The 23,484-nt window shown below is 35.7% G+C and overlaps 1 protein-coding gene across 1 annotated transcript in view; it reads left to right on the plus strand.

Annotated features, from left to right (window-relative positions):
* Positions 1 to 23,266, plus strand: part of RC3H1 (ring finger and CCCH-type domains 1) — an 89,671-nt gene extending 66,405 nt beyond the window's left edge. The window contains exons 8-20 of the mRNA XM_060142178.1: positions 741 to 859; positions 2,196 to 2,308; positions 5,058 to 5,339; positions 5,645 to 5,859; positions 8,118 to 8,488; positions 8,988 to 9,155; positions 13,807 to 13,959; positions 16,400 to 16,613; positions 17,072 to 17,162; positions 17,287 to 17,419; positions 19,235 to 19,414; positions 20,809 to 20,924; positions 22,444 to 23,266. Coding sequence (XP_059998161.1) covers positions 741 to 859; positions 2,196 to 2,308; positions 5,058 to 5,339; positions 5,645 to 5,859; positions 8,118 to 8,488; positions 8,988 to 9,155; positions 13,807 to 13,959; positions 16,400 to 16,613; positions 17,072 to 17,162; positions 17,287 to 17,419; positions 19,235 to 19,414; positions 20,809 to 20,924; positions 22,444 to 22,594 — 2,306 coding nt within the window. The 3' untranslated portion in view covers positions 22,595 to 23,266. The remainder of the gene's footprint in view (positions 1 to 740; positions 860 to 2,195; positions 2,309 to 5,057; positions 5,340 to 5,644; positions 5,860 to 8,117; positions 8,489 to 8,987; positions 9,156 to 13,806; positions 13,960 to 16,399; positions 16,614 to 17,071; positions 17,163 to 17,286; positions 17,420 to 19,234; positions 19,415 to 20,808; positions 20,925 to 22,443) is intronic.
* Positions 23,267 to 23,484: the final 218 nt, after the last annotated feature.

Genomic DNA, 23,484 nt, shown 5'->3' on the forward strand with positions numbered 1-23,484 from the left:
ATTTCTTTTAGAGAACATTTCATATTTAGCCTTACAGTTAATTTTTCCTTTATAAAGTCACAGTACTTAACTAAACGAAGAGTGTGTATAGCATAGCTGCTTTATATAATAGCTCTTCTACTAAATTTTTTAAGCTTTCTGTTTAGCAATACTTGCTTTACAAATAATTTCAAAATAGACATTACAAATTGGCTGACTGTAGGCAGTCCACAGTCAAGTTTGTTTGATCCACAAAGTGTTGGTCTGCACTATACTCTAAATTTTTTAGGTGCAAACACTCAAAAACTAGAAATTTTTCCATAAAAATCTCAAATTTCAGTTTTCCCTAGGAAACAGTGGTGTATCTGCCAGTGTCAGCCTTGCATCGTCACATAACAACAGTCAGCTAAAGTTGAGTAGTAACGATAATCTTAGATGTGAGACATACTCTTTAACACAATCCCTGTCACTCTTTATTGCTATTTCCAACACTAAGGGTCTGATTACGGTTGCCATTTATTATCTGTCATATAAAATTCCTTTATGTTACCTTCACTGTCCCTGAAGTTATTTTAGATTGTAACCCCTGCTTTAAAAGGATATATTTATTCCTTTAAGATGATGTTTAGGTGAATAAGCTATTTCATGAATAGCTGAAGCTTAACTTGATTTCACTGAAGTGCTGACACTCCTTTACTAATTTAATACTGGGCAGAACATTGAATAACATAGTCTGAAATTTTTTAAAATTTGTTGTGTAGATGCTCCTCCTCCTACTTGGGAACAGCTAGAAAATGGGCTGGTTGCTGTGCGTACAGTGGTACACGGGTTGGTTGATTATATCCAGAATCACAGCAAAAAAGGAGCAGATCAACAGCAGGTAAAGGAGATGTTTGAAACTTAGAAGTAAGCCACTGTGTCTATCCTTACAGATAAAAACAAAGCCAACAGGATGACATGAATATTTTTAGACTCTGTAAAAACTAGAAATTAAACTAAAATAAAAAGCTATTTTTAACTCCCTGTTTCATTAGACATCATGAAGAATGTAACAAAAATTATAAGATTTATAGTTTAGAATGGTTAGCAGCCAGTTTATTGGATTAGCCTAGTAATTTTATCTGACAACATTGAAATTAAATAATCCTTGTTGGTCTAATGTGCTGGAGTCAGTTTTCACATTGGATATAGCAGCATTTGATTCTTGCTAAAGGTTATTCCATTTGTATAAAATTATTCTCTTTGGTTACTCTTGCATTTCAGTGTGACAATAGATATCACTTTTTAGTGCTAATGCTGTATCTCTCCAGTACTGTTCACATATTTTGTAAATGCTTTTTCTGCATTAGCATTCAGATATTTTTCATTCATAATGTCGGTTATGACAGTGGGCCAAATTTTCCTCAAGTATTTTTAGATGAAATATATGGCGGTAAAATATAATAGCCTGTGTTATGGCTAGAGTTTTAAATTTTACTCCCAATTATTTCATTTTGCCCTCAGAATTTATGTTAGGTTCAGTACATCTTTTATTTTGTAGTAGTAAGCTTGAGAAATTAAAACTTTGTTATTAATTTATCTGGCTCAGTAAATATTAACAATAGATTATTCAGTATTCCTTTTTTCTTTAAAAGTAAGAAATATTAAAAGTAGAATAATATGGATATGCTTTTCCTAATCTAAGCACAGATCAGGGCTTTATTTTATGATTAAATTTAGAAAATTAAAAACTTACTTTTAACTCCTTGTTCCATTAGACATCATGAAGAATGCTCATCATCAAAAATGATATTAACTTTTAAGTTCTGCCTCTTGTAGATTTGTAGTGTGTTATAAGGAAACATAATTGTAAGTGTAGCTATATTGAACATTGTCCACAACAAATATTAGGAGACAGTTTAAATATTTGAAAGTCCTAATCTCCAGTGGTGTGCTTGTCCACTGTAAAACGTTGGAAAGACGATCTTAAGAGCTCTCATGAGATTGAATCAAGAATTTATGTGATGTTACATGTTTGATAGTTAATATCAGCATATCAGAAAAATCAGGACTACTTTTTTTTTTTAAGTAATTTATTTTGCACACTTTCCAGGACTTTTGTCTGGGCAGTCTAGATAAGTGTATGAGAATTATTCATCTAGATTATTAAGATCCTAAAATGGCAATGCAAGATTTACATTTTTTTTTAATGGCTAATGTTTTAATTTTGGTCGTAGCCTCCACAGCATAGCAAATATAAAACATACATGTGTCGAGACATGAAGCAGAGAGGAGGATGCCCTCGTGGGGCCAGCTGTACATTTGCACACTCACAGGAGGAACTGGAAAAGTAAGTGTGAAAGTCATCAGACTCAACCTTCCAGTAATTTGTTAGAGAATAAGATAGAATTATTAGGTAGAATAATTTGCTGCCATTGAGAAATATGAAAAGATGTAGTTGCATTCCCTTTGATGAATAGGAAATGTTTAGAAAGTAATACAGAATTTTAGAAAAGAAAACCAAAGCAGTTTCTTCACCTTTCATTACATTGTGCCTACAAGTAGGAAGCTACTTGTGGTTAACTGAATCTAAAAGTGAGTCATTTTCGCTATCCCCCCCACCCCCCCAATTAAAAGTCTAAGAATTTTCATCAGCTTTAACTGATTGATTTTAACTAATTGAATAATGCATTTCCAATGGAAAAATTTGCCCTTTGCTCTATTCAAGAAATTATTTATTTTCTGGCTCATTTTCACAGATTATTTCAAGGACCAGATAATTTCAGTGATGTTAAATTGCCAGCACATAGTAGAAAGAAAGGAAAAGCTTCTTAATTGTTTTATAAAACCAGTATAACGCTGACAGTAGATTTGACAAAGCACAATTAAAGAAAACTACAAATTCATCTCACACATTAATATTTTTAAAATCCCAAATATTAAAACTTAGAATTCAGTAATACATTAAAATAGACACCATTACTAAGTACAAAGGTAGCATAATATAATTACTCTGGGTTAGAGAAGAATGGGTATGACAACCACGTGATCATATCTGAAGATGCCAAAAGACATTTGAATAGTATCCAATGCCCGTGATAGATCAAGATCCCTTAGTAGAACAAAAACATCATAGATGTTTTCCCAACATGATAATTATATTTCAAATCAAAAGCCAGCATGATAGCATGATGCTTAATTGGTATTAGTTTATTAGATTCAGTCTTGTTACAGACAAGAGTAAGGGAAAATTTTCTACTAGTAAAAAATGTTATTTAACATTCTGGAAGTTGTAGCTAATGTATGTAAACAAGAGAACAAAATAGCCAAAATCATTAAATGGGAAAACTCAAGAGAAATACTAGAAACAAAAGAAACAAGAATTTAGTAAGGTAGCAAATCAAAAAATTAGTTTACAAAAATGAAGTACTCTCATATAAACTAGAAAGGGAAACATAACCAGTTAAAAAGTAAGGTGACATTAAAATCCTCTTTGCATTAACAACAAAAACAAAAAAGATAAACACCAAATAATAAGCTAATAAGAAAATATCCAGGATCTCTTGAATTGAATTAGTAAACTACATAGGAACATAAGCGAAGAGTTGAATAAATGAAGAAGCATACTGTGTTCTTGGATAAGACTTGGCATTATAAAGGTTTTATTTCCTCTTAAACAGCAAGTTCAGTGAAATCCCAATTAGAATCTTAACGTGATGATTTTGGGAACCTAACAAAATCATTCATTTGGGAGAAAAAATATGCCAATAGCCAGGAAAATTTTTGGAAAAAAAGGTCTTCAACAGGGACTAGACTAATAACTATTAACCTGTTTTATGAGGTAAAGTAAGTATAAAGACTGTGGTATTAGCATAGGAATAGATAGCCCAATGAAATACAATAGAAAATCTAGAAAGAGTTCCAGATACATATAGGAACTCAGCATATGTGCAAAAGGTGGCATTTCACATCAATAACAAAAAAACATGATGATGAAACAACTATCCATTTGAAAAATAGGGCTGGATTATTACCTTTACACCAAAACAAGTTATAAATTTATCAGAGATTTAAATATTTAAAAAAGAAACTGTAGAGTACTTAGAAATATTTGTGGTGTTATATAATTTTACAGTAGGAAGGATTTTTAAAGAATGACACCTAGCATCTATAAAGGAGATCAATAAATTTGATTACGTGAAAATGAAAAACTAAGATAATGGCCCAAACACCACAAACTTAAAAAAAAAAAAGTGGGGAAATGACATAGAAAAGGCTGATATCCATAACATAAAATGAGCTCCTACAAATCTGTAAGAAAGAGAAGAACCAGTAGATACATGGATCATGTAAATAAGCAGTTCACAGAAAAAACACTAATGGCCAGCAAACATGTGAAACTGTGTTCAATATCATGAATTGTTAAAGAAATATAAAGTAAAATAAAACTTGATATTTTTGAACTGTCAAATTGTCAGAGGCTGAGGCTAGCCAGTGTTTAATGAAATATTGAAAAAAGCCTTTTTTTGTTAATTGGTAGTAGTTATAATAGCTTTGGAGCATTATAAGAGTTTCTAATGTGCATACATTAGATTAATAATTCTGCTTTTGGTTATTCACACAAGTGCAAAGTACATGTACATAATTTTCTGTTATTGCATTGTTTTAATAGCAAAAAATTAGGGACAACCTAAAATGTACTGACATAAAGAAATATTTAAGATTATGAAGTAGACGAAAATATTTACTATGCAGCTGTATATGACCCTATTTCTGTAATTTATAATCTTACAAATGTAAGAATATTAAGCCAGTGTATGGAGTGGAAAAATCTGTATTATATACCAAGCTGTTAACAGTGGTTATACCTGATGGGTGGTCCGCCTGCCGCCCCCTACCCTAAAGTGTGTGTGTGTGTGTATACACAAGTTTTCAAGTTGATAGCTAGAGCCAATGTTTCAAGAGAATTTCTAGAAAATGATGTGCTTGGAATCCTTCCCTTTTGTATCCGTTTCTTAAATACATTTTAGTTCTTGATTTTTAAAAGCTTTTCCTTTTACAGTTTTGGTTTTTGGTGTGTGCCTTTGCTTTTTATATAGGTTTCGTAAAATGAACAAACGTCTGGTTCCCAGAAGACCCCTGAGTGCCTCTTTGGGTCAACTTAATGAGGTGGGCCTGCCTTCAACAGCTATCCTTCCGGATGAAGGTGCAGTGGATCTGCCTAGCAGAAAAACCCCTGCTCTGCCAAATGGAATTGTATCAGCAGGGAATACAGTAACACAGCTGATTCCACGAGGGACAGACCCCAGCTACGATTCTAGTCTGAAACCAGGAAAGATAGATCACCTGAGCAGTAGTGCCCCTGGATCCCCTCCTGACCTGTACGTTGTTTTTCCTAACATTTATTTAAAGTTTCTTTATAGACATAAAGTAGAAGGAAGAAAGAATAATCGGTGCTTTGTTTGGGGGGCTTATTTTGTTTTTTATTTCTATTTCCTGTGCCAGTGATTTTTGAGAAACAATTAACATAGGTGACATAAGATCAAAGTTTGCAAATGTAGAAGAAATGGCTATTGGAAAAAAACAGTTTCCCAAATTGTGGCAGTTTTTTTACATTTAACAATTTGTGTACATTAGAAGTATTTTCAAGACCTTAAACTTGACTTGCAGAATCTTGCTCCCGTAGGCTAGAATCTGTCCCTAAGAGTATTTCTGCCTTGCCTGTTAATCCACATCCTGTACCTCCAAGAGGGCCAACAGACCTGCCCCCTATGCCTGTCACCAAATCACTTCAGATGGTACCACGAGGTTCTCAGTTATATCCAGCACAACAGGCAGATGTTTATTACCAGGATCCTCGAGGAGCTGCTCCACCATTTGAACCAGCACCTTATCAGCAGGGTAATGATCTTTCATTTATGTCACTCACTTTTCTTAGAAGTTATGAGAATGATTTCAAGAGTGATCATATTTTCAGTAATCTCAAAATAAATAAATGCTTTTTTTAATACTTGGAAAAAACTGAGGTTACATGACCAACTAAATAGTATGAAATAAATGAAGTAGCAAAGCTATGAAGAGTAATTTGCCCTGACTACTAAAAGCAGTTGTATATTAAATATGTTTACATATTTATAGAAGTAAGTCATCCAAGTAGACAATGGAAATTTGCTGAGGCTGTATATATTTTCCTGACCAAAATTTTCTTCAAGTACGAAAAAAGAATTTAATATTACAGTGGATATAAATTAAACACAGTACATTTTTTTGCTTTCAGTTGTCACCTAATATTTTTTCTAGGCCTTGTAATATATATGAAAAAATGCAAATACATACTTTTAGAGAGTTTATAGTATAGAATCAGTATTAGTAAAGAATAGAAAACTATATGTGTGAGAGTATATATATCTATATATGTGTTTAAAATGAAGTGTTCAGTTGTGGTAGTTAATATTAGTGTGGTAGGAATTAACTGCAGGACTCAAGGAAGATCATTGAGAACTTGAGGGATCAAAAGACTTTGTGGAAGGATGCCCTAAATAGAGGTATTGGGAATAGAAAGGAAAATTTACAAATGGATTGTAAAGATGAGGGTCTAGAGTCAAGGAGGAGTAAGGAGACTTGTTGTTAATCCAGGTGTGACTACTGAGGTCTGGATTAGCGTGATGGGAAAAAAGAAAGTATTTGAGAAAATAGACAAATGTGGAAAATTAGCCAGTTTTAATGATAATAACCAGGTATGGAGAATGAAGGAGAGGACTTGATTGAGGTTTCACATAATGTAATTCATGTGAAAAAATAAGCAACGATTTTTAAACTAAAGTGTTGACTCTCTTTGTCAGAAACAGTATAGTGCTATTGTTTGTTTTTGTTTTTTGGGGTTTTTGCGGTACGCGGGTCTCTCACTGTTGTGGCCTCTCCCGTTGCGGAGCACAGGCTCCGGACGCGCAGGTCCAGCGGCCATGGCTCACGGGCCCAGCCGCTCCACGGCATGTGGGATCTTCCCAGACCGGGGCACGATCCCGTGTCCCCTGCATCGGCAGGCAGACTCTCAACCACTGCGCCACCAGGGAAGCCCCTCTATTGTTTTTTAAACTGGGATAGATTCAAGGTGTTCTCCATTTCCTTTTCCCAAGGCTATATTAATTTTGAATCAGCAATGTCTTTCATTGCTTTCATTTCAAAAAAAGTAGTTTTAAGTTGGCATGGTGTCATGAATACATATAAGAATAGGATAAAAGTTGATCTGTCTTCCTTTTGACCATTCATTGCAGGAAAAACCCAACTGCTTTTGTTGAGTTAACCTTAAATATGCTGAATCAGTAAGGGTTCAATTGCAGATAGCAGAAATCATTCTGGCTATATTAGCAGAAAGAGGTTTAATACAGAGAGTCCTACAAAATCAGTAGAAACATTGGAAAAGCAGACTTAAGCTAGGCCTCCAGGAATGAGTCCCAGAGCTAGTTGCTGAAAGAACCTGTTACAATGAAGCTGTAGAAATAGGAAACTTCTGCCCTAATCGCCAACTTGAGGAGCTCATCAGTTGAGGCAAACGTCTTCAAATTGGGAAGCTACTGCCACGACTGTTGTTTCAAGAACTCTAGGGGACTTCCCTGGCGGACCAGTGGTTAAGACTCTGCACTTCCACTGCAGAGGGCACAGGTTCAATCCCTGGTGGGGAAGGAACTAAGATCCCACATACCACACGGCACAGCCAAAAAACAAAGAACTCTAGAGCTATGCAGTTAGCTACTAGATCTGTACCAGCAGAATGGATCTCTTTCCAGTTAACTCAATTTCACATTCAAAACTTATGCAAATGAGTGATTTGTAGAACCTAAGCTTCAGGGAAATATAGTTTTTTTGCTTTTCAGTGTTTGCAGTATGTTAAGGCACACCAGAAAGATGGTCAAACAATTGAGAGAGCCAATTTACTGTTGTAGACTATAAGTAGATTGGTGTTTTCAGTAACTTTTAAGGATAATTTTTGCTTGTTATTTTTCGCAAAGCTAGCCTGACTACATAAGCAGAGGGAAAACATCTAAAGAAAGGAGTGGATTTTTAATTCTTTAGTGTTGAAATATTTTAAAAGGAAAAGTCTTAAATAGAAAAATAGATTGGCTCATTGTTGCTTTTGGTTCCTCTTTTGTATTGTACAGGTATGTACTATCCTCCACCACCACAATGTGTGTCCCGCTTTGTCCGACCTCCACCATCTGCTCCTGAACCTGGTCCTCCCTACTTGGATCATTATCCACCGTACCTCCAAGATCGTGTAGTAAACTCTCAATATGGCACACAGCCACAACAGTACCCACCTATGTACCCACCACACTATGATGGCCGTCGAGTATACCCTGCTCAGTCTTATACAAGAGAGGAGATTTTCCGAGAAAGTCCTATACCCATTGAGATTCCACCTGCAGCAGTACCATCCTATGTACCAGAATCCAGAGAAAGATACCAACAGATGGAGGGTTACTATCCAGTGGCTCCCCACCCAACTCAGATCAGACCTTCGTACAACAGAGTATGCTGGGTTTTTGGGGTTTTTTCTTATTATATAGATTTACTTGATTATTGCTTGCAGTGATTTTTTTTTTAACCTTTTGCCATGGTAATAACTCTTTGATCAATCAGTTCTTTTTTAAAAGAAAGCATCTTCTCTTTTTTCACCTTTTCATAATCTGCATAGGTTAGTTTTTTTTTAACTTTTAAAGGGGAAAAAAATTAATACCCCACCCCCGCTAACCCATCTTAGTTTCTGAACATTAGATGGTTTTATTAACATTTCTAGATTTATTTAGAAATTATGGTCTCTGACCAAGAAAAAGAAACTTAAATTTAGCTCTTTGGGAAATCCTGAGACTTTTGGGGGGTTTTGTTTGTTTTGTTTTGCTTTGTTTTATTAAGTCTTGCTATTTCGGATGTTAAGATGAGTATACAAGCTGCTTATTTAAAATATGTGCTAAGTGAATCAATGTGTCCTAAAATTCTTTTTCAATTTTTACTCATCTTTGCATTTTCAGGAGCCTCCTTACAGCCGGCTTCCTCCCCCTCCCCAGCCCCATCCTAGTCTAGATGAGCTACATCGAAGACGGAAGGAAATAATGGCACAACTAGAGGAAAGGAAGGTTATCTCTCCACCTCCTTTTGCACCTTCACCAACATTGCCTCCTGCCTTCCAACAAGAGGAAGTAAGCACATCTTTTTTAGTCTCTTTATCAGTTTTTCCTTAATCAGTGATTTATTGTGTCCTATTTAAGTCATCTTCACCTATTCCCAAGGTCATGAGGATATTTTCCTCTAAAAGGTGTATTATTTCATGTTTAGATCTACAGTCCATCTAGAATTGATTTTTGTATATAGTGTCTTAGGAGTTAAGACCCATTTTTTCCTTAAAGGGTATCTCGTTGATCAAGCATCATTTAATGAAAAGACCATCCTTTCCCCAGTACCCTGCAGTCACCTTTATCATAATCTGGTCACCTTTGTCATAGTCAGGTGACTATATGTTTCTGAACTCTATTCTGTTTCATTGATCTATTTCTCTATCCTTGTACCAACACCACATTGTCTTAATGTAGTAGTATTGTACATCTTAATGTGGTGGTGTATGTTTTCCAGTTTTGGTCTTCAGGATTATCTTTGTTGTTCCTGGTCCTTGGAAATTCCAGACACATTTTAGAATCAGCATGTGGATGTCCACAGAAATATCTGCTGCAGTTTTTTTGTGTGTGTGTGTGTGTGTGTGTTACCTGGGCCTCTCACTGTTGTGGCCTCTCCCATTGCGGAGCACAGGCTCCGGATGCGCAGGCCCAGTGGCCATGGCTCACGGGCCCAGCCACTACGTGGCACGTGGGATCCTCCCAGACCGGGGCACGAGTCCATGTCCCCTGCACCGGCAGGTGGACTCTCAACCACTGCGCCACCAGGGAAGCCCTCTGTTGCAGTTTTTATTAGGATTACATTGAATCTCTGGATCTGGGCAGCCCAGTATGGTAACCACTAGCCACATGTGGATAATGATGCTTAAAATGTGGCTAGTTCGAATTCATGTGTGCTGTAAGCACAAAACATACATTGGATCTGAAGGTTTAGTACCCCCACCAAAATATCAATATATTTATATTAATTACATGTTAAAATACTACTTTGGGTGTATTAGATTAAATAAAATGTATTGTTAAAATTAATTTTATCTGTTTTTATTTTTTAATATGGCTACTAAAATGTTTTGAGATTACGTATGTGGGTCAATTATATTTTCATTGGACAGTGTTGCTTTAGATCCGTTTGAGGAGAAGTGACATCTTTCCAATATTGAGTCTCCAAGAACATGGTATACCCTCCACTTCCTTGGATCTTCTTTAATTTTTATCAATAATGTCATATCTCATATAGTTTTCAGTGTCTTGCACATCTTCCATTAAACTTATTCCTAGAAAACTAATGTTTTTGAAGCTATTTAAATGGAATCCTTTTTGAAATTTCATTTTCTATTTGTTATTATTAAAGAGAAATTAAGTAGATTTTTGCATATTTTGACACCTGTGTTCAGCAGCCTTGGTAAATTTCCCTATTAATTCTAGTATTTGTTAGTGGATTCTTTTGGATTTTCTGTGCACACAGTCATGTCCTTTGTGAATAATGACCATTTTACTTTCTCCTTTTTAAGTCTTTTCTTTTTTTTATCTTGGTTGTGTGAGCTAGATCCTCCAGTAAAAATAAAAGTGGTGATAGGTTTTCTTATTTCCAGTCTTTGAGCAAATGGAGCTTCTAATAATTTACCATTGTGATGTTTGCTGTCATCCTTTTTGTAGGTTATCTTTATCAGATGAATGAAATTTCCCTATATTCATAGTTTTTATAATTGAGACTGTCAAAGGTTTATTTAACTCAGTAGTGAGGAAAACAGCAGGATGATAAAGTTAATTCAAAGAGTAGGAGAGACAGGCTAATATAGGTAGTGAAAGGCAGGAAAAAAACACTGAAATAGAGTTGCTAGAATAAACTGGTTAATGTACTAGAGGGTAATAAACCATAATTTGAGGGTTATCAGTATTTCCACAAGGCAGTACTAATAGTTAACATGAATGAGTGTTGTCTTATTATCTTTTTAATGTCTTCAGGGTCTATAGTGACCCCGAAGACATTTTTCCACTTCTGATAATTTTTTTCCTTGGTCAGTCTTGCTAGGGATTTACCATCAGTTTTATCTTTAAAGAAAGCCAGCCTTTTGCTTTGTTGATCTTATTTATTTAATTATTTTGGTGTGTTGATTTTACATAACTGCCTCAGCTCAATATGTGTGTGTGTGTGTGTGTGTGTGTATTTATGTCAAGTAGGTTTTTTCAGTAGAGTTGCAGTTGATATTATGTAAGGAAAATGTCTTACATCCTTTATGTGTAGAATTATGATTCTAAACTATTTCTAGCTGATAAATTATGAATAATAAGCAATGAAAATTGAAATATATCACATTGCATATAATAAACAGTAAACTTTGGGGTCTACAAAAGTAATCTACTAAATAAAGATTGTTCATAGTATCTGGCTTTCCTCTCTAAACACTTTGGATGAATTTTCCACAATAATGTAGGTTAATTAGTAAAGCTATAACATCTTCTGTTAATATAATTTTACGTGTAAAGTATCAACATTACATGATATTTTTTCAAAAACTTACTGTTAGAGACATCCCAGAGCCTTGTTATGCCATACCATTTTTTGAGAAATATGGAAAGCAGTATGACACTGTGAAAAGTGAGCTAATTTTGGAATGAAATATAATTATCTGTGAGGTTCAGCTTTGTGGCTCAGTGTGTGATCTTTTGTAAGTTATTTAGCCTTCATTAACCCTGAGGCTCAGGTTTCTCTATTTGTAAATCAAGTATAATAAAACCTACCTCACAGTGGTGTGGTGAAGATTAAATGAGACATAAGGCATCTGGCACAAAGCAGGCATTCAGTAAATAATAACTGTGCGTATTTATTACTTTTTTACTTGTAATAAAAATTATAATAATGCCTGGCTGTTACGGAACTTTATCTGTTGACAGAATTATTTTAGTTACTGACATACAAAGCTATATAATTAAACTTCAGTTCTGATTATAAACAACCTACATATAATTATACTAAATTCATACATTATAAAAATACATAATATAGAAAGAAATTTCTCCAAGATCTCATTTTCTATATCACTGTAAGTTTATTATATATTTTAACTTTTAATATATATTTCAACTTTTCTGTGCATGAAACACATCATTATAATTTTTAATCAGATCATTTAGTAATAATATATTCAGATTTTACGTTTTGCATTTTTTTTGTTTTTATTTAACCAGTTATCCTGGATGTCTTTCTGTATCAGTATATAAATTTATCTCATTCTTTTTTCTCTTAATAAATTTATTTATTTATATTTTACTTTTGGCTGCGTTGGGTCTTCGCTGCTGCACAGGGGGTTTCTCTAGTTGCAGCGAGGGGGGCTACTCTTCATTGCACGGCACGGGCTTCTCATCACAGTGGCTTATCTTGCTGCGGATCACGGGCTCTAGGCGCGTGGGCTTCAGTAGTTGTAGCTTGCAGGCTTAGTTGCTCTGCGGCGTGTGGGATCTTCCCGGACCAGGGCTCAAACCCATGTCCCCTGCATTGGCAGTCTGATTCTTAACCACTGCACCACCAGGGAAGTCCTATCTCATTCTTTTTTTAATTGCTGTATAATAACATTGATTGCAGGGGAAAAAGCACTCTTGTTAGTAGGTCATGTCTTTAAAAAGCTAGCTGTTCTACACAAAATTTGTAAGCAGAGGAAAAATGTAAAAAGGAGCTGGAATTTTTAAAATAGAAGTAGGACAAAAAAAAGGAAAGAGGTTATAAACAATGGAAACAGGAGTTGTGGTTGAAAATGAGTGGTACTGTGAACAGCATATCCCTCTGCCAGTGCAGAAGACCAAAGTGATGACTCAGAAAATAGAAGGTTGTTTTAGTATAGGTGGAAGCATAGAGCCATTTAAATGTACCAGTACTCCCTGAATTATTAGTATGTCAGTATATACATCTGTGATAAAGTGAGAGCAATTTATTAGTGTTCTAGCACTCCCTATACTGGTATAACCTTGGTCTGATCACCCACATTGTCTCTCATGGACTTGAAGAACATATGAGATAGTGTATACATAAAAGTACTTAGAAAACTGTAAAACATTACACAAATGTGAATGTAAGTAAAAATGCATTAGACCTAGAATGCCTATTTAGTTATTACATAATTTCAGAGCTCATCCTGAGAAAAGAAAATTAGGAATCTTATCCTTTTCACTTCATTGACTCAACCCTAAGGACCAGAATTTATTCAAGATATGAATTATTGCTATTAAAGAGATTTAGGTAAAAATGTTATGTCATCACGTACTATATAGAACATTTAAGATTACATTTTAAAGAATTTCTAATGCTCTTGTTTACCTGGAATGTTATTGAAAGAAACATTAAGGAGGGTCTAGCAAAACTAGGGCATAATACATACTTGCTTAAGTGTTAACTGAATCTGATGAGAAAGAGGATGGGCAAATCTCTTCAAAAATCCTAATTTGATTCTTTGAAGGATATTGAGATACTTTTTTGACCCTCTGTTAACAAAGTGTAAAGGCTGAATATCATTTTTCATTTGTTTTATATTTTTCATAGTCTACAAAAATCTTCTAGTGACACAAATCAAATAACTGTTACTATGTTGCTTCAGCATGATGTTCTAAAGAAATTCCTGCTCTCTCTGTGCTGTTACTCATAGACCCATTTCCTATTTTGTTTCTTTTTTCCTTTTTCCATCTGCAGTTTTTGGATGAAGACTTGAAGGTAGCTGGGAAATACAAAGGAAATGATTATAGCCAGTACTCACCCTGGTCATGTGACACAATCGGCTCCTACATTGGAACCAAAGATGCAAAACCCAAAGATGTTGTGGCAGCAGGGAGTGTGGAAATGATGGTATGTGTAATAACTAAGCCATAATTAATACAAATCAAGATAAACCAAATAAATTATCCCCAGTTATAGTGTAGACACAAGTAACTGAGCTTTGCTTAAGTTTCAGACCATATTCTGTACTATGTGATTGAATTATATTTAAACTATATGTTTTTTTATTTCTTTCAAGTATATATAAAAATCTTTTCAAACTTGTCTAGACAAAGAAGAGCGTTTCTTATTTTTCTGTGAAGCTAGCAATTAACCCAACAGCTGTTTAGAATTGAAAGTAAATTATTTTGCATAACTAAGATCTTGAATTTCTTGTCCAAATAAATTATAACTCTTTTACAACTCTTAAGTTTAAACAGTAAAGTTGAATCTAGTGAACAATACTAGTGTGTGAGTCAGAATTACAGTTACTTAGCTTCAGATGAGCTGTGGTATCCTGAAATGTATTACACTTATGCCATTTTATTTTTTAACAAAAAATAATGTAACACCATTGTATCTAATACTCAAGCTTAAAATATATCACTATTTTATCTTAATTGCTTCTTTATCCTTTAAAGAAATAAAACTTTACATAAGTAATTAAATCCTCCTTGCTTTACCTCCCTAATCTCATTTTCTCCCTCCCTCCTTCCCTGGAGATAACCTCTATCCTGAATTGAGAGTTTATCATTTCATGAATAATTTTATACTACTTCTAAACAATTTTGTTTTGAATGTTTATAGACCTTATACATATTATAAACCTCAACTTGCATTTTCATTCAGCATTGTTTTTGAGATGTATCCAAATTTATACCTATAGTTCAAATTCATTCATTTTCACTGCTTTTATCAGGTACCATTGTATGATAACTAATATCATACAATAAATAAATATATATAATTGTTTATTGATTTTCATGTTGATGAACATTTAGGCTGTTTTTAATTTTTTTATTATTATGTACAGTGCTACAGTAAACATTCTTGCATATGTTTCCTTGTGCACATTGCATGAAAGTTATGCTTAGGAGTAGTATTGGTGGGTTAAAGGTATGCCTTGACTATTCTTTTTTTTTTTTTTGACTATTATTCATTTGCCCTTGTTAATTCTAACAGAGGTTCCCTAGGTTGTTATATAGATTTTCAAAGACAGATTTGCCCAGCTGGTTGAGAGAAGACCAATTCTTGGTAATAGAAAAGGAAGACTTAGATGAGTGAGGTGATATCTATAGCATAAATATGATTAGATGCCAGACAATTAAAAAAAGAAGAAAGAGAAAAAAAGGAATATAGAGGAGAAAAAAGAGAAAATGAACCTTTTGTTTTTCTGTGGTAGGATTAAGAAAACATTGTTTTTAGGCCATAAAAAACAGTCTTTCTGAGAGAATAGGAATGAGATTAGGAGGTAGAGGTAGATAGGAACCTTTGCTTTGTACCTGACTTTCAGAAAGAGTTATTATAATAAAGTAACATAAACATTAGCAAAATAAAACTCATTTACTTAAATTAACAAAGAATAAAAGTGTTTTCCAGCCTAACCTAGATGTAATCGAACATTTCCCAAATGGATAAAAGTCTACCCCAGTGTTTCTCAAACATGAATGTGCATGTAAATTACCTGGGGAATCTGTCAAAATTCAAGTTCTAATTCAGTAAGGCTGGGATGAGACCTGAAATTCTGCATTTCTAATGAGTTCTCTAGTGATGCTGATGCTGATGCTGCTGGTCTGTGGACTATTCTTTGAGTAGCAAGGGTCTAGCAATTAGATTTCCATTTATCTTTCTGACTGGAATGCCTTTTAAAAGCCTATGTTGGGGGCTTCCCTGGTGGCGCAGTGGTTGGGAGTCCGCCTGCCGATGCAGGGGACACGGGTTCGTGCCCCGGTCCGGGAAGATCCCACATGCCACGGAGCAGCTGGGCCCGTGAGCCATGGCCGCTGAGCCTGCGCGTCCGGAGCCTGTGCTCCGCAGCGGGAGAGACCACAACAGTGAGAGGCCCACGTACCGCAAAAAAAAAAAAAAAAAAAAAAAAAGCCTATGTTGGCACTTACATTTTTAAACAGTCTTTTTCTAACTGTTGATTGTTGAAAATTAATTTATTGGTCATGATGGGCCTTTTTTTAAAGAAATGAATTAGAATAACTAAATACAAGAATACATTACATATAGTAAGGATAAATGTTATGAAAAAATATATATATACATATATACATTCAAATATATATATTTGAATGTATATATGTACTGGGTCATGATGTAAAAAATATTATAGGAAGTGGTCAGAGGTTTGAAAAGCAATGTTTTATATGACAACTAAAGGCAACTAATGATTTTAATCTTATCAGTAAGAACATTATACTCTATTTTAACCTTATTACAGAGCTAGAGGAAATTATGTTAGAGATCTAAGTGTGGGGTGGATTTCTCATTTTACTTTTTACCTTCTCATTTTACTTTTTACCAGAATGTGGAGAGTAAAGGAATGAGAGACCAGCGATTGGACCTTCAGAGAAGAGCAGCAGAAACCAGTGATGATGACCTCATCCCATTTGGAGACCGACCAACAGTATCTCGATTTGGTGCCATTTCTCGAACTTCCAAAACAATATATCAGGGTGCTGGCCCAATGCAGGCTATGGCACCTCAGGGAGCTCCCACAAAATCTATTAACATTTCAGGTAAGAATCTCAGAGGTAAGCTGATTTGGAGTGTTCATAGTCACAACTCCCAGCACCACCTACTCCCCATTTACCGTCAGTGCTTTTCATAACCTTGCAGGGCAGTAGTCTTCAAACTTTTCTGTGGAATTATCCCTGTAGAAAGGTAATTATAACCCAGGGAATTGTAGGGGTACAAACTAAAATTAAATATCTGTATGTGAAGGTAACCTATGTGTTATTTTTAATAGTTTCATTGCTTTTGTTAAAATAATACATCTCATTTTTTTTTTAAATCAAACAAAAGAAAAAATTACAAAGATTGACTTTTTATTGGGGGAAAAACAAACATCAGTACCCCTCCATCTTTCAAGATAACTGTGTACATAATATGCCTACGCCTTTTAGATTATGGCTACCTAAAAAAAAGAATCAAATCTATGAATTGCATCATTCCACTGTAAATTACTCTCTTACAGATTATGGTCCGTATGGAGCCCACAGTGGCTGGGGAGGTTCTCCATATTCACCTCATCAAAACATACCTTCTCAGGGACACTTCAGTGAGAGGTATAAGTCATTCTTTTTACTTTTACAAGCCTTTAAAATTACTCAACTTACTTTGTTTTTCTGGTCATAACATTTTTTTAAAATAAAATTTTAAATTTATTCCATACTTTCTTTCCCACAAAAGGGAGAGAATATCTATGTCAGAAGTGGCCAGTCATGGAAAACCCCTTCCATCTGCTGAGAGGGAACAGCTACGACTAGAATTGCAGCAATTAAACCAACAAATTAGCCAACAGACCCAGCTACGTGGACTAGAGGTACCAGCCTAGAGATATTATTTCATTCCAGTTTTTGAAGAGTTCTCAAAAAGATTTTAAAAGGAGGAACTTTTGAGGTAAAATGAACATAAAACTTTAAGGTTTGTTTCCTAAGAGTTAGTACAGTTGTCCATTTTTCAAAGAATTTAAGTACTTCGAAGTTCTGAGACAATAGGAAATTTAGAATTTCTATTACGTGAGAATAGAAAACATATTTTATATGTTTTATATATTATACATTATATATTACATATGTATATATATAAGCTCCTTTTATATTTTTATACTGTATAATATTTTAGATAATCTAAAATTTGTAGATTATCTAAAATATTATATAAAATAAAAAATATAAAAGGAGCTTATATTCCTTGATGGCACATTTAAGTTGAAGGTATATAGTATATAGTTTTTTAATCAACAGATGCTTTTAGCTTAAGATTTGTTTTTAATTTCTTATATTTTCTTTAATTTTTAAAAATTTCTCTCACTTCTTTTACTCGTCAGCATCTTTAGTAGAAGCTTAGAACTTTGACCTAAAAAATATAGTCTCTGTATAGTAATACCACCTTTCATTAATATAGTTCTTTCAGCTTATAAATTACTATCACATATCTTATTTGACCCATACATGTCCCTGACAATTAGATTAGGCAGGTGGTATTGTCCCCCACCCTTTTTGGTTGAAGGATATTAGTTTCACAGAGGTTGAAACATGAACCCAGTTCTTCATACTCCAAATTCAGTGTTCTTTCCACCATGCTACCTGATACTTACGAGAAACAAAATGTCAGAAGGCAAAGAATTCTTAAAGTCCTTTAAGTGCCACATCAGGAAGACTAGGTTTTGTTTATATTATCCTTTGTATTGGAACATAGACTTTGAATATGGAAAGCTAAAGACATTCTAATGATAAATGCATTGCTCCCTTCTGGAGAAAAAGATGCTCTTAGAACGTTTCTTTCTAGATGTATATCTTTCTACAAAGATCTATAATAATAAGTAAGCTATTGCTTTGGAAATAAATTTCTAACTGATTCAATCTTAGACTTTCTTATTAGCAAGACCAGTAGGAGGGATTTGTGTGTGTGTGTTGTGTGTGTGTGTGTGTGTTTGTTTTTGAACATGTGTCTGGCTTGTGCTCTTATGTAAGCAAGAAGGTTTAGAAATAAAAACCTGTATAGTATGCATGTTTGTCTCCTTTTTCCCATTGCTTTATTAACATTGGTCCAAAACTTCTTGGTGATTCCTATCGTAAGAAAAAAGAATGCTGTGTTTATTATGTTCACCTTTAGTTTATTAACTTGTTGAAGATTTGGACCTTTAACTCCATAAAGCATTATTCCTTACCTTGCTATTTCATGGCTTTTTGTCTTTGTTGAAATTTCTAGACTGATTTTCTGTTCCAAAAGAATTTCAGCACTATTTAACTCACTGTGGTTAAAAGTCCCTGCCATTACTGAGGTATCATGAAAGAAATGATAGAATTTACATCAGAGAAAATTCAATTAAAAAACAAAAGGAAAAAAATAGAAAAGGAAAGAAGCACATTTATAGTTGACTTCTCTTTCCACTAAGAAGATAAAAAGAGCAACTTATACCAAAGATTAAATTATTATTCACTAAGTTTAAATGCCCCATATTTTCCCTTTTGTATTCAAATGGTACTCAGAGAAAGAAGCAGTGCCTTACGTTTGCATCATTTTTATTGCCAATCCATGAGTAGTAAGTTGCTTGGGCGGGTCTGGCTTCGGGCCTGGTCACTCTGTGCGCGGCGTGGCGTGTGTTGAGCTGTGCGCTTGGCTTTTGCACTAGGCTGTCGGTAGCAGGCTGGCGCTGCAGAGGGAGGCGAGCGCCTTGGCAGGCCAATCACAGCCCCCACCGCCGCCGCCGCCCCCACCGAAGTGGCCTGGAGCGCCCTCAAGTGAGCAGCTGAGCTTGGAACTGCACCAGGTGGAAAGGGAAATCGGGAAGAGAACCCGGGAACTGAGCATGGTAAGTGCTATGGTGGGAAAAGAGAGGAAAGCTGAAAGGAAAGCCTCTGTGTAGTTGTGTCGCTGAACTCGTGGTTCTGGAGTTCTAGAATCATCTAGAGCTGTAGAATCATCACCCCAAGGCACTGCACTGAGTGATTAATACTGACAGTGAGTGTCCTGAAGATGGTCTGCCTCCCTGTTTTATCATTCTTCTCCTCATTCTCTTTTGGTTTGAGTGTGTTCTTTGTCTTAGTTTTCTGCATTACAAAAAACTTTCCGGGAAAACAAGGGGGTTATCTGGAAGTTACTAAATTTCTGTTAAGCGTATTGAGTAAGGAAGCAGAGGGGATGGTGTTTTTTGCAGTGCCCTCATGTTAAACAAAGATGTATTACCAAATAACATTTCTAGGTTTCACAGCCCTTCTGTTATTGATGACCTATTTTTTTGTCATGAGTGAGATGCCATCTATATATTATTTCTTGTGGAATTATATCCATAGATATGCTTAGGGTTTGTTTCATAGTGCATGAACACTCATTTCAGTAAATTTTTAGTCTTAGGAGATTGAACCATTCCCTCAGATTGCATGATAATTGGTTTTTGGTTTTTGTTTTTGCATAGTTTTCACATTCTTTGTAAGCAAATAGATGGGATATTTCATTTTTCTGTTTTCAATAAGTGTATTATAGATACTTATTATATTTTGACTTGCTTTTTCTGAGTGATCAGTTTTTCTGTGAGATTTTTCCATGTTAACTTGAGACATTTGTCCCCTTGCTATCCAGCTTGGATAGTGAGCAAGTGGGCCGTACTCCATTATGTTTTTGTGTATCTCTCTCTCTCTCTCTCTCTCTCTCTCTCTCTCTCTCTCTCTCTTTGGCTGCATTGGGTTTTCGTTGCTGTGTGCGCGGGCTTTCTCTAGTTGCTTCACGCAGGGGCTACTCTTCGTTGCTGCGCAGGCTTCTCATTGTGGTAGCTTCTCTTGTGGAGCATGGGCTCTAGGTGCACAGGCTTCAATAGTTGCAGCACATGGGCTCAGTAGTGCGGCACGCGGACCCTAGAGCACACAGGCTTCAGTAGTTGCGGTGCATGGGCTCAGTAGTTGCAGTGCATGGGCTCTTCGGGCACGCAGGCTCAGTAGTTGTGGCGCACTGGCTTAGTGGCTCTGCGGCATGTGAGATCTTCCTGGACCAGGGATCGAACCCGTGTCCCCTGCATTGGCAGGCAGATTCTTAACCACTGTGTCACCAGGGAAGTCCCTATGTATCTCTTTTAATCTGCCTGTTTCTTTGGTCATTTTACAGAACTAAATATGATTTCTGATCATCATTTTGTATTATCTATATCTGTTCTCTCTTCCATTAGCACCATTAAATAAAAGATAATTGAATTTATTTCCTTTTCTTTCAAAGGAGAACCAGTGTTCTCTGGATATGAAAAGCAAATTGAATGCAAGTAAGCAAGCAGAAAATGGACAACCAGAACCACAAAATAAGGTTCCAGCTGAGGACCTTACATTGACATTCAGGTAAAGAAAGGGACATTTTCATAGTCTTATACAGTCATGACAGAAGTACCCTCATACATATAATTTGATTTTTTTTTTTTTTGCGGTACGCGGGCCTCTCACCGCTGCGGCCCCTCCCGTCACGGAGCACAGGCTCCGGACGCGCAGGCCCAGCGGCCATGGCCCACGGGCCCAGCCGCTCCGCGGCATGTGGGATCCTCCCGGACCGGGGCACGAACCCGCGTCCCCTGCATCGGCAGGTGGACCCCCAACCACTGCGCCACCAGGGAAGCCCTATAATTTGATTTTTTAAATATTATTTTGTACTGAGAAAAGAATATTTTTGCATGAGTTTAGGAGTTAAAACTTATTTTAGGTCAGACCCAAGGTTGAATTATCTGTTAATACCTAAGAAATAAAATTTTCTGCTTCCATCTCCTTTTTCCCCTTGTTTTTTAATTTATTTAAAACTAGTGTTAACATTTTGATGTATACCCTTCTGGTCTTTTTTTTTTTCTTCTGGTTTTTTTTTTTGTTTTTTTGTTTTTGCAGTACACGGGCCTCTCACTTCTGTGGCCTCTCCTGTTGCGGAGCACAGGCTCCGGACGCGCAGGCTCAGTGGCCATGGCTCACGGGCCCAGCCGCTCTGCGGCATGTGGGATCTTCCCGGACCGGGGCACAAACCAGTGTCCCCTGCATCGGCATGCGGACTCTTAACCACTGCGCCACCAGGGAAGCCCTCTTCTGGTTTTTTGAAGTGTGTAGGCATTTAGCCACTTCCACCCACCTATCCGCCCCGCCCCCGCCCATCCTCCTGGTTTTTAATTTGGTCTGTCCCATGTCATCCATTATTCTTCTACAGGTAGGGAAGGATACACATCAGCTATTGTGAACAACCCTGCAATAAACAGTATTATAGTTAATTCTTTGTTTGCATATCTTGCATCTTAGAGTATTTTGCAACTTAGGGTATTTTGAGGCTTTTGATGCATAGTCCCAAGTTGCCCTCCTGATGATATACAACAATATCTAATGCCCTGTTGCTTTCAGGCTTAGGTTTTTGGCTGTTTAAATCCATGCGTTATCCTGGGTTCAAAGCAATTTCTTGTACTAGTAAACCTACTAAAAGCAGGGGTCAGCACTTTTTCTTAAAGGCCAGATAGTGAATATTTAAAATTATGAGTTTTACTATTTCTGTGAAAACTCTCAGTTCTGCCATTGTAATGTGAAAGCAGCCATAGACAATATGCAAGCAAATGGGCAGGCTGTGTTCCAATAAAAATTTGTTTACAAAAACAGGCAGCTAAAAAAAACAAAGTTAAAAAAAAAAAGGCAGCTAGCTAGCCTTAGTTTGCCAACCCCTATGCTAAAATAAAGCGTGGATATAGAGCTGTAAATTAAAGTTTGAATGCCATTCATGTATGCCATTCCATACTGCTAAAAAGAAAGGCCCTGTTGACTTTATTCTACTAAATAATCATTTTTATCTCTCTCCTTTTTTAAAATCCAAACTCTTTTTTTTTTAAAAAAACGTTAACAGTGATGTGCCGAATGGATCAGCCTTGACACAAGAGAACATCGGCCTCCTATCAAACAAGACCAACTCTCTGAACCTGTCAGAGGACCCTGAGGGAGGAGGGGACAGTAATGACTCCCAGAGATCAGGAGTTACATCCAGTTCTGCTCCCTAAAACATGAGGAGTCCTACTTTTATCTTCTGTTCCTAACCAATTTGTGGGGCGTAGGGGTAGGAGAACAGATAGCTTCTAAACATTTTCTCTGAGAGTGGTCAGAGAAATCCAGGAAAAGCACCGGAGGCAATGTGCACAAACACCACTACTAAAAACAAACCCTGCACATAGTTCACAATAATGCATTTTTTAATTTAAAAGAAAAAGAAAAAGAAAATTAGCAGTATCTGCAAGCAATTCAGATTAAATTTGTTTTTGTTCTGTGAATGAACTTTATTTTAATAACTTTGGACGCCTTGGATCCAGGGCTTTAAAAAAAAGAAGAAGATATTATATATACACTCTGTTTGATTAATTGTATGATCTTAATGAAGTAGGTTTTTCTTGTATTTTGGTATTATTACATACCCAGTGTGTATAATTCCTTACCCCCAATCCTTTCCAACTCTCACAACCCCATAAATTACAACAGACAAAAAGCACTGGCCTTTCTGAGAATTCTGTGGTGCTTGAGAAATAGACAGTAATAGACTAGTTATTAGAAAATGTGCAGCACACCAACTTTCTAAGAGCTGTTATTTAGAAACCATAATCTGCTTTCTCTTTCTGGGTCACTAGCTTCATGTGTAGGTAGGTTTTTCATATGGTATTAAAACTTTTTGTAGTTATTGTTCAGGAGGGCTTTATTTCTTGTTTTTGTGTTTATTTCAGCTTTTCAGAGAGATAATTACCAATTAATTTTTGAAGCCCTCATTTCCGATATTATGGATGGACCCCTTTCATTCTCTTAATGTAATCAGAAACCTGAGTCAATTTTAGATTGCTTTAGTAGATTTAAATGGAGATTACTTTCAGGATAAAGTATAGTTTATTAGCACTGAAAATACATA

This window comes from Lagenorhynchus albirostris, chromosome 2 (genome assembly GCF_949774975.1).
Source record: "Lagenorhynchus albirostris chromosome 2, mLagAlb1.1, whole genome shotgun sequence".
NCBI classification, from domain to species: Eukaryota; Metazoa; Chordata; class Mammalia; order Artiodactyla; family Delphinidae; genus Lagenorhynchus; species Lagenorhynchus albirostris.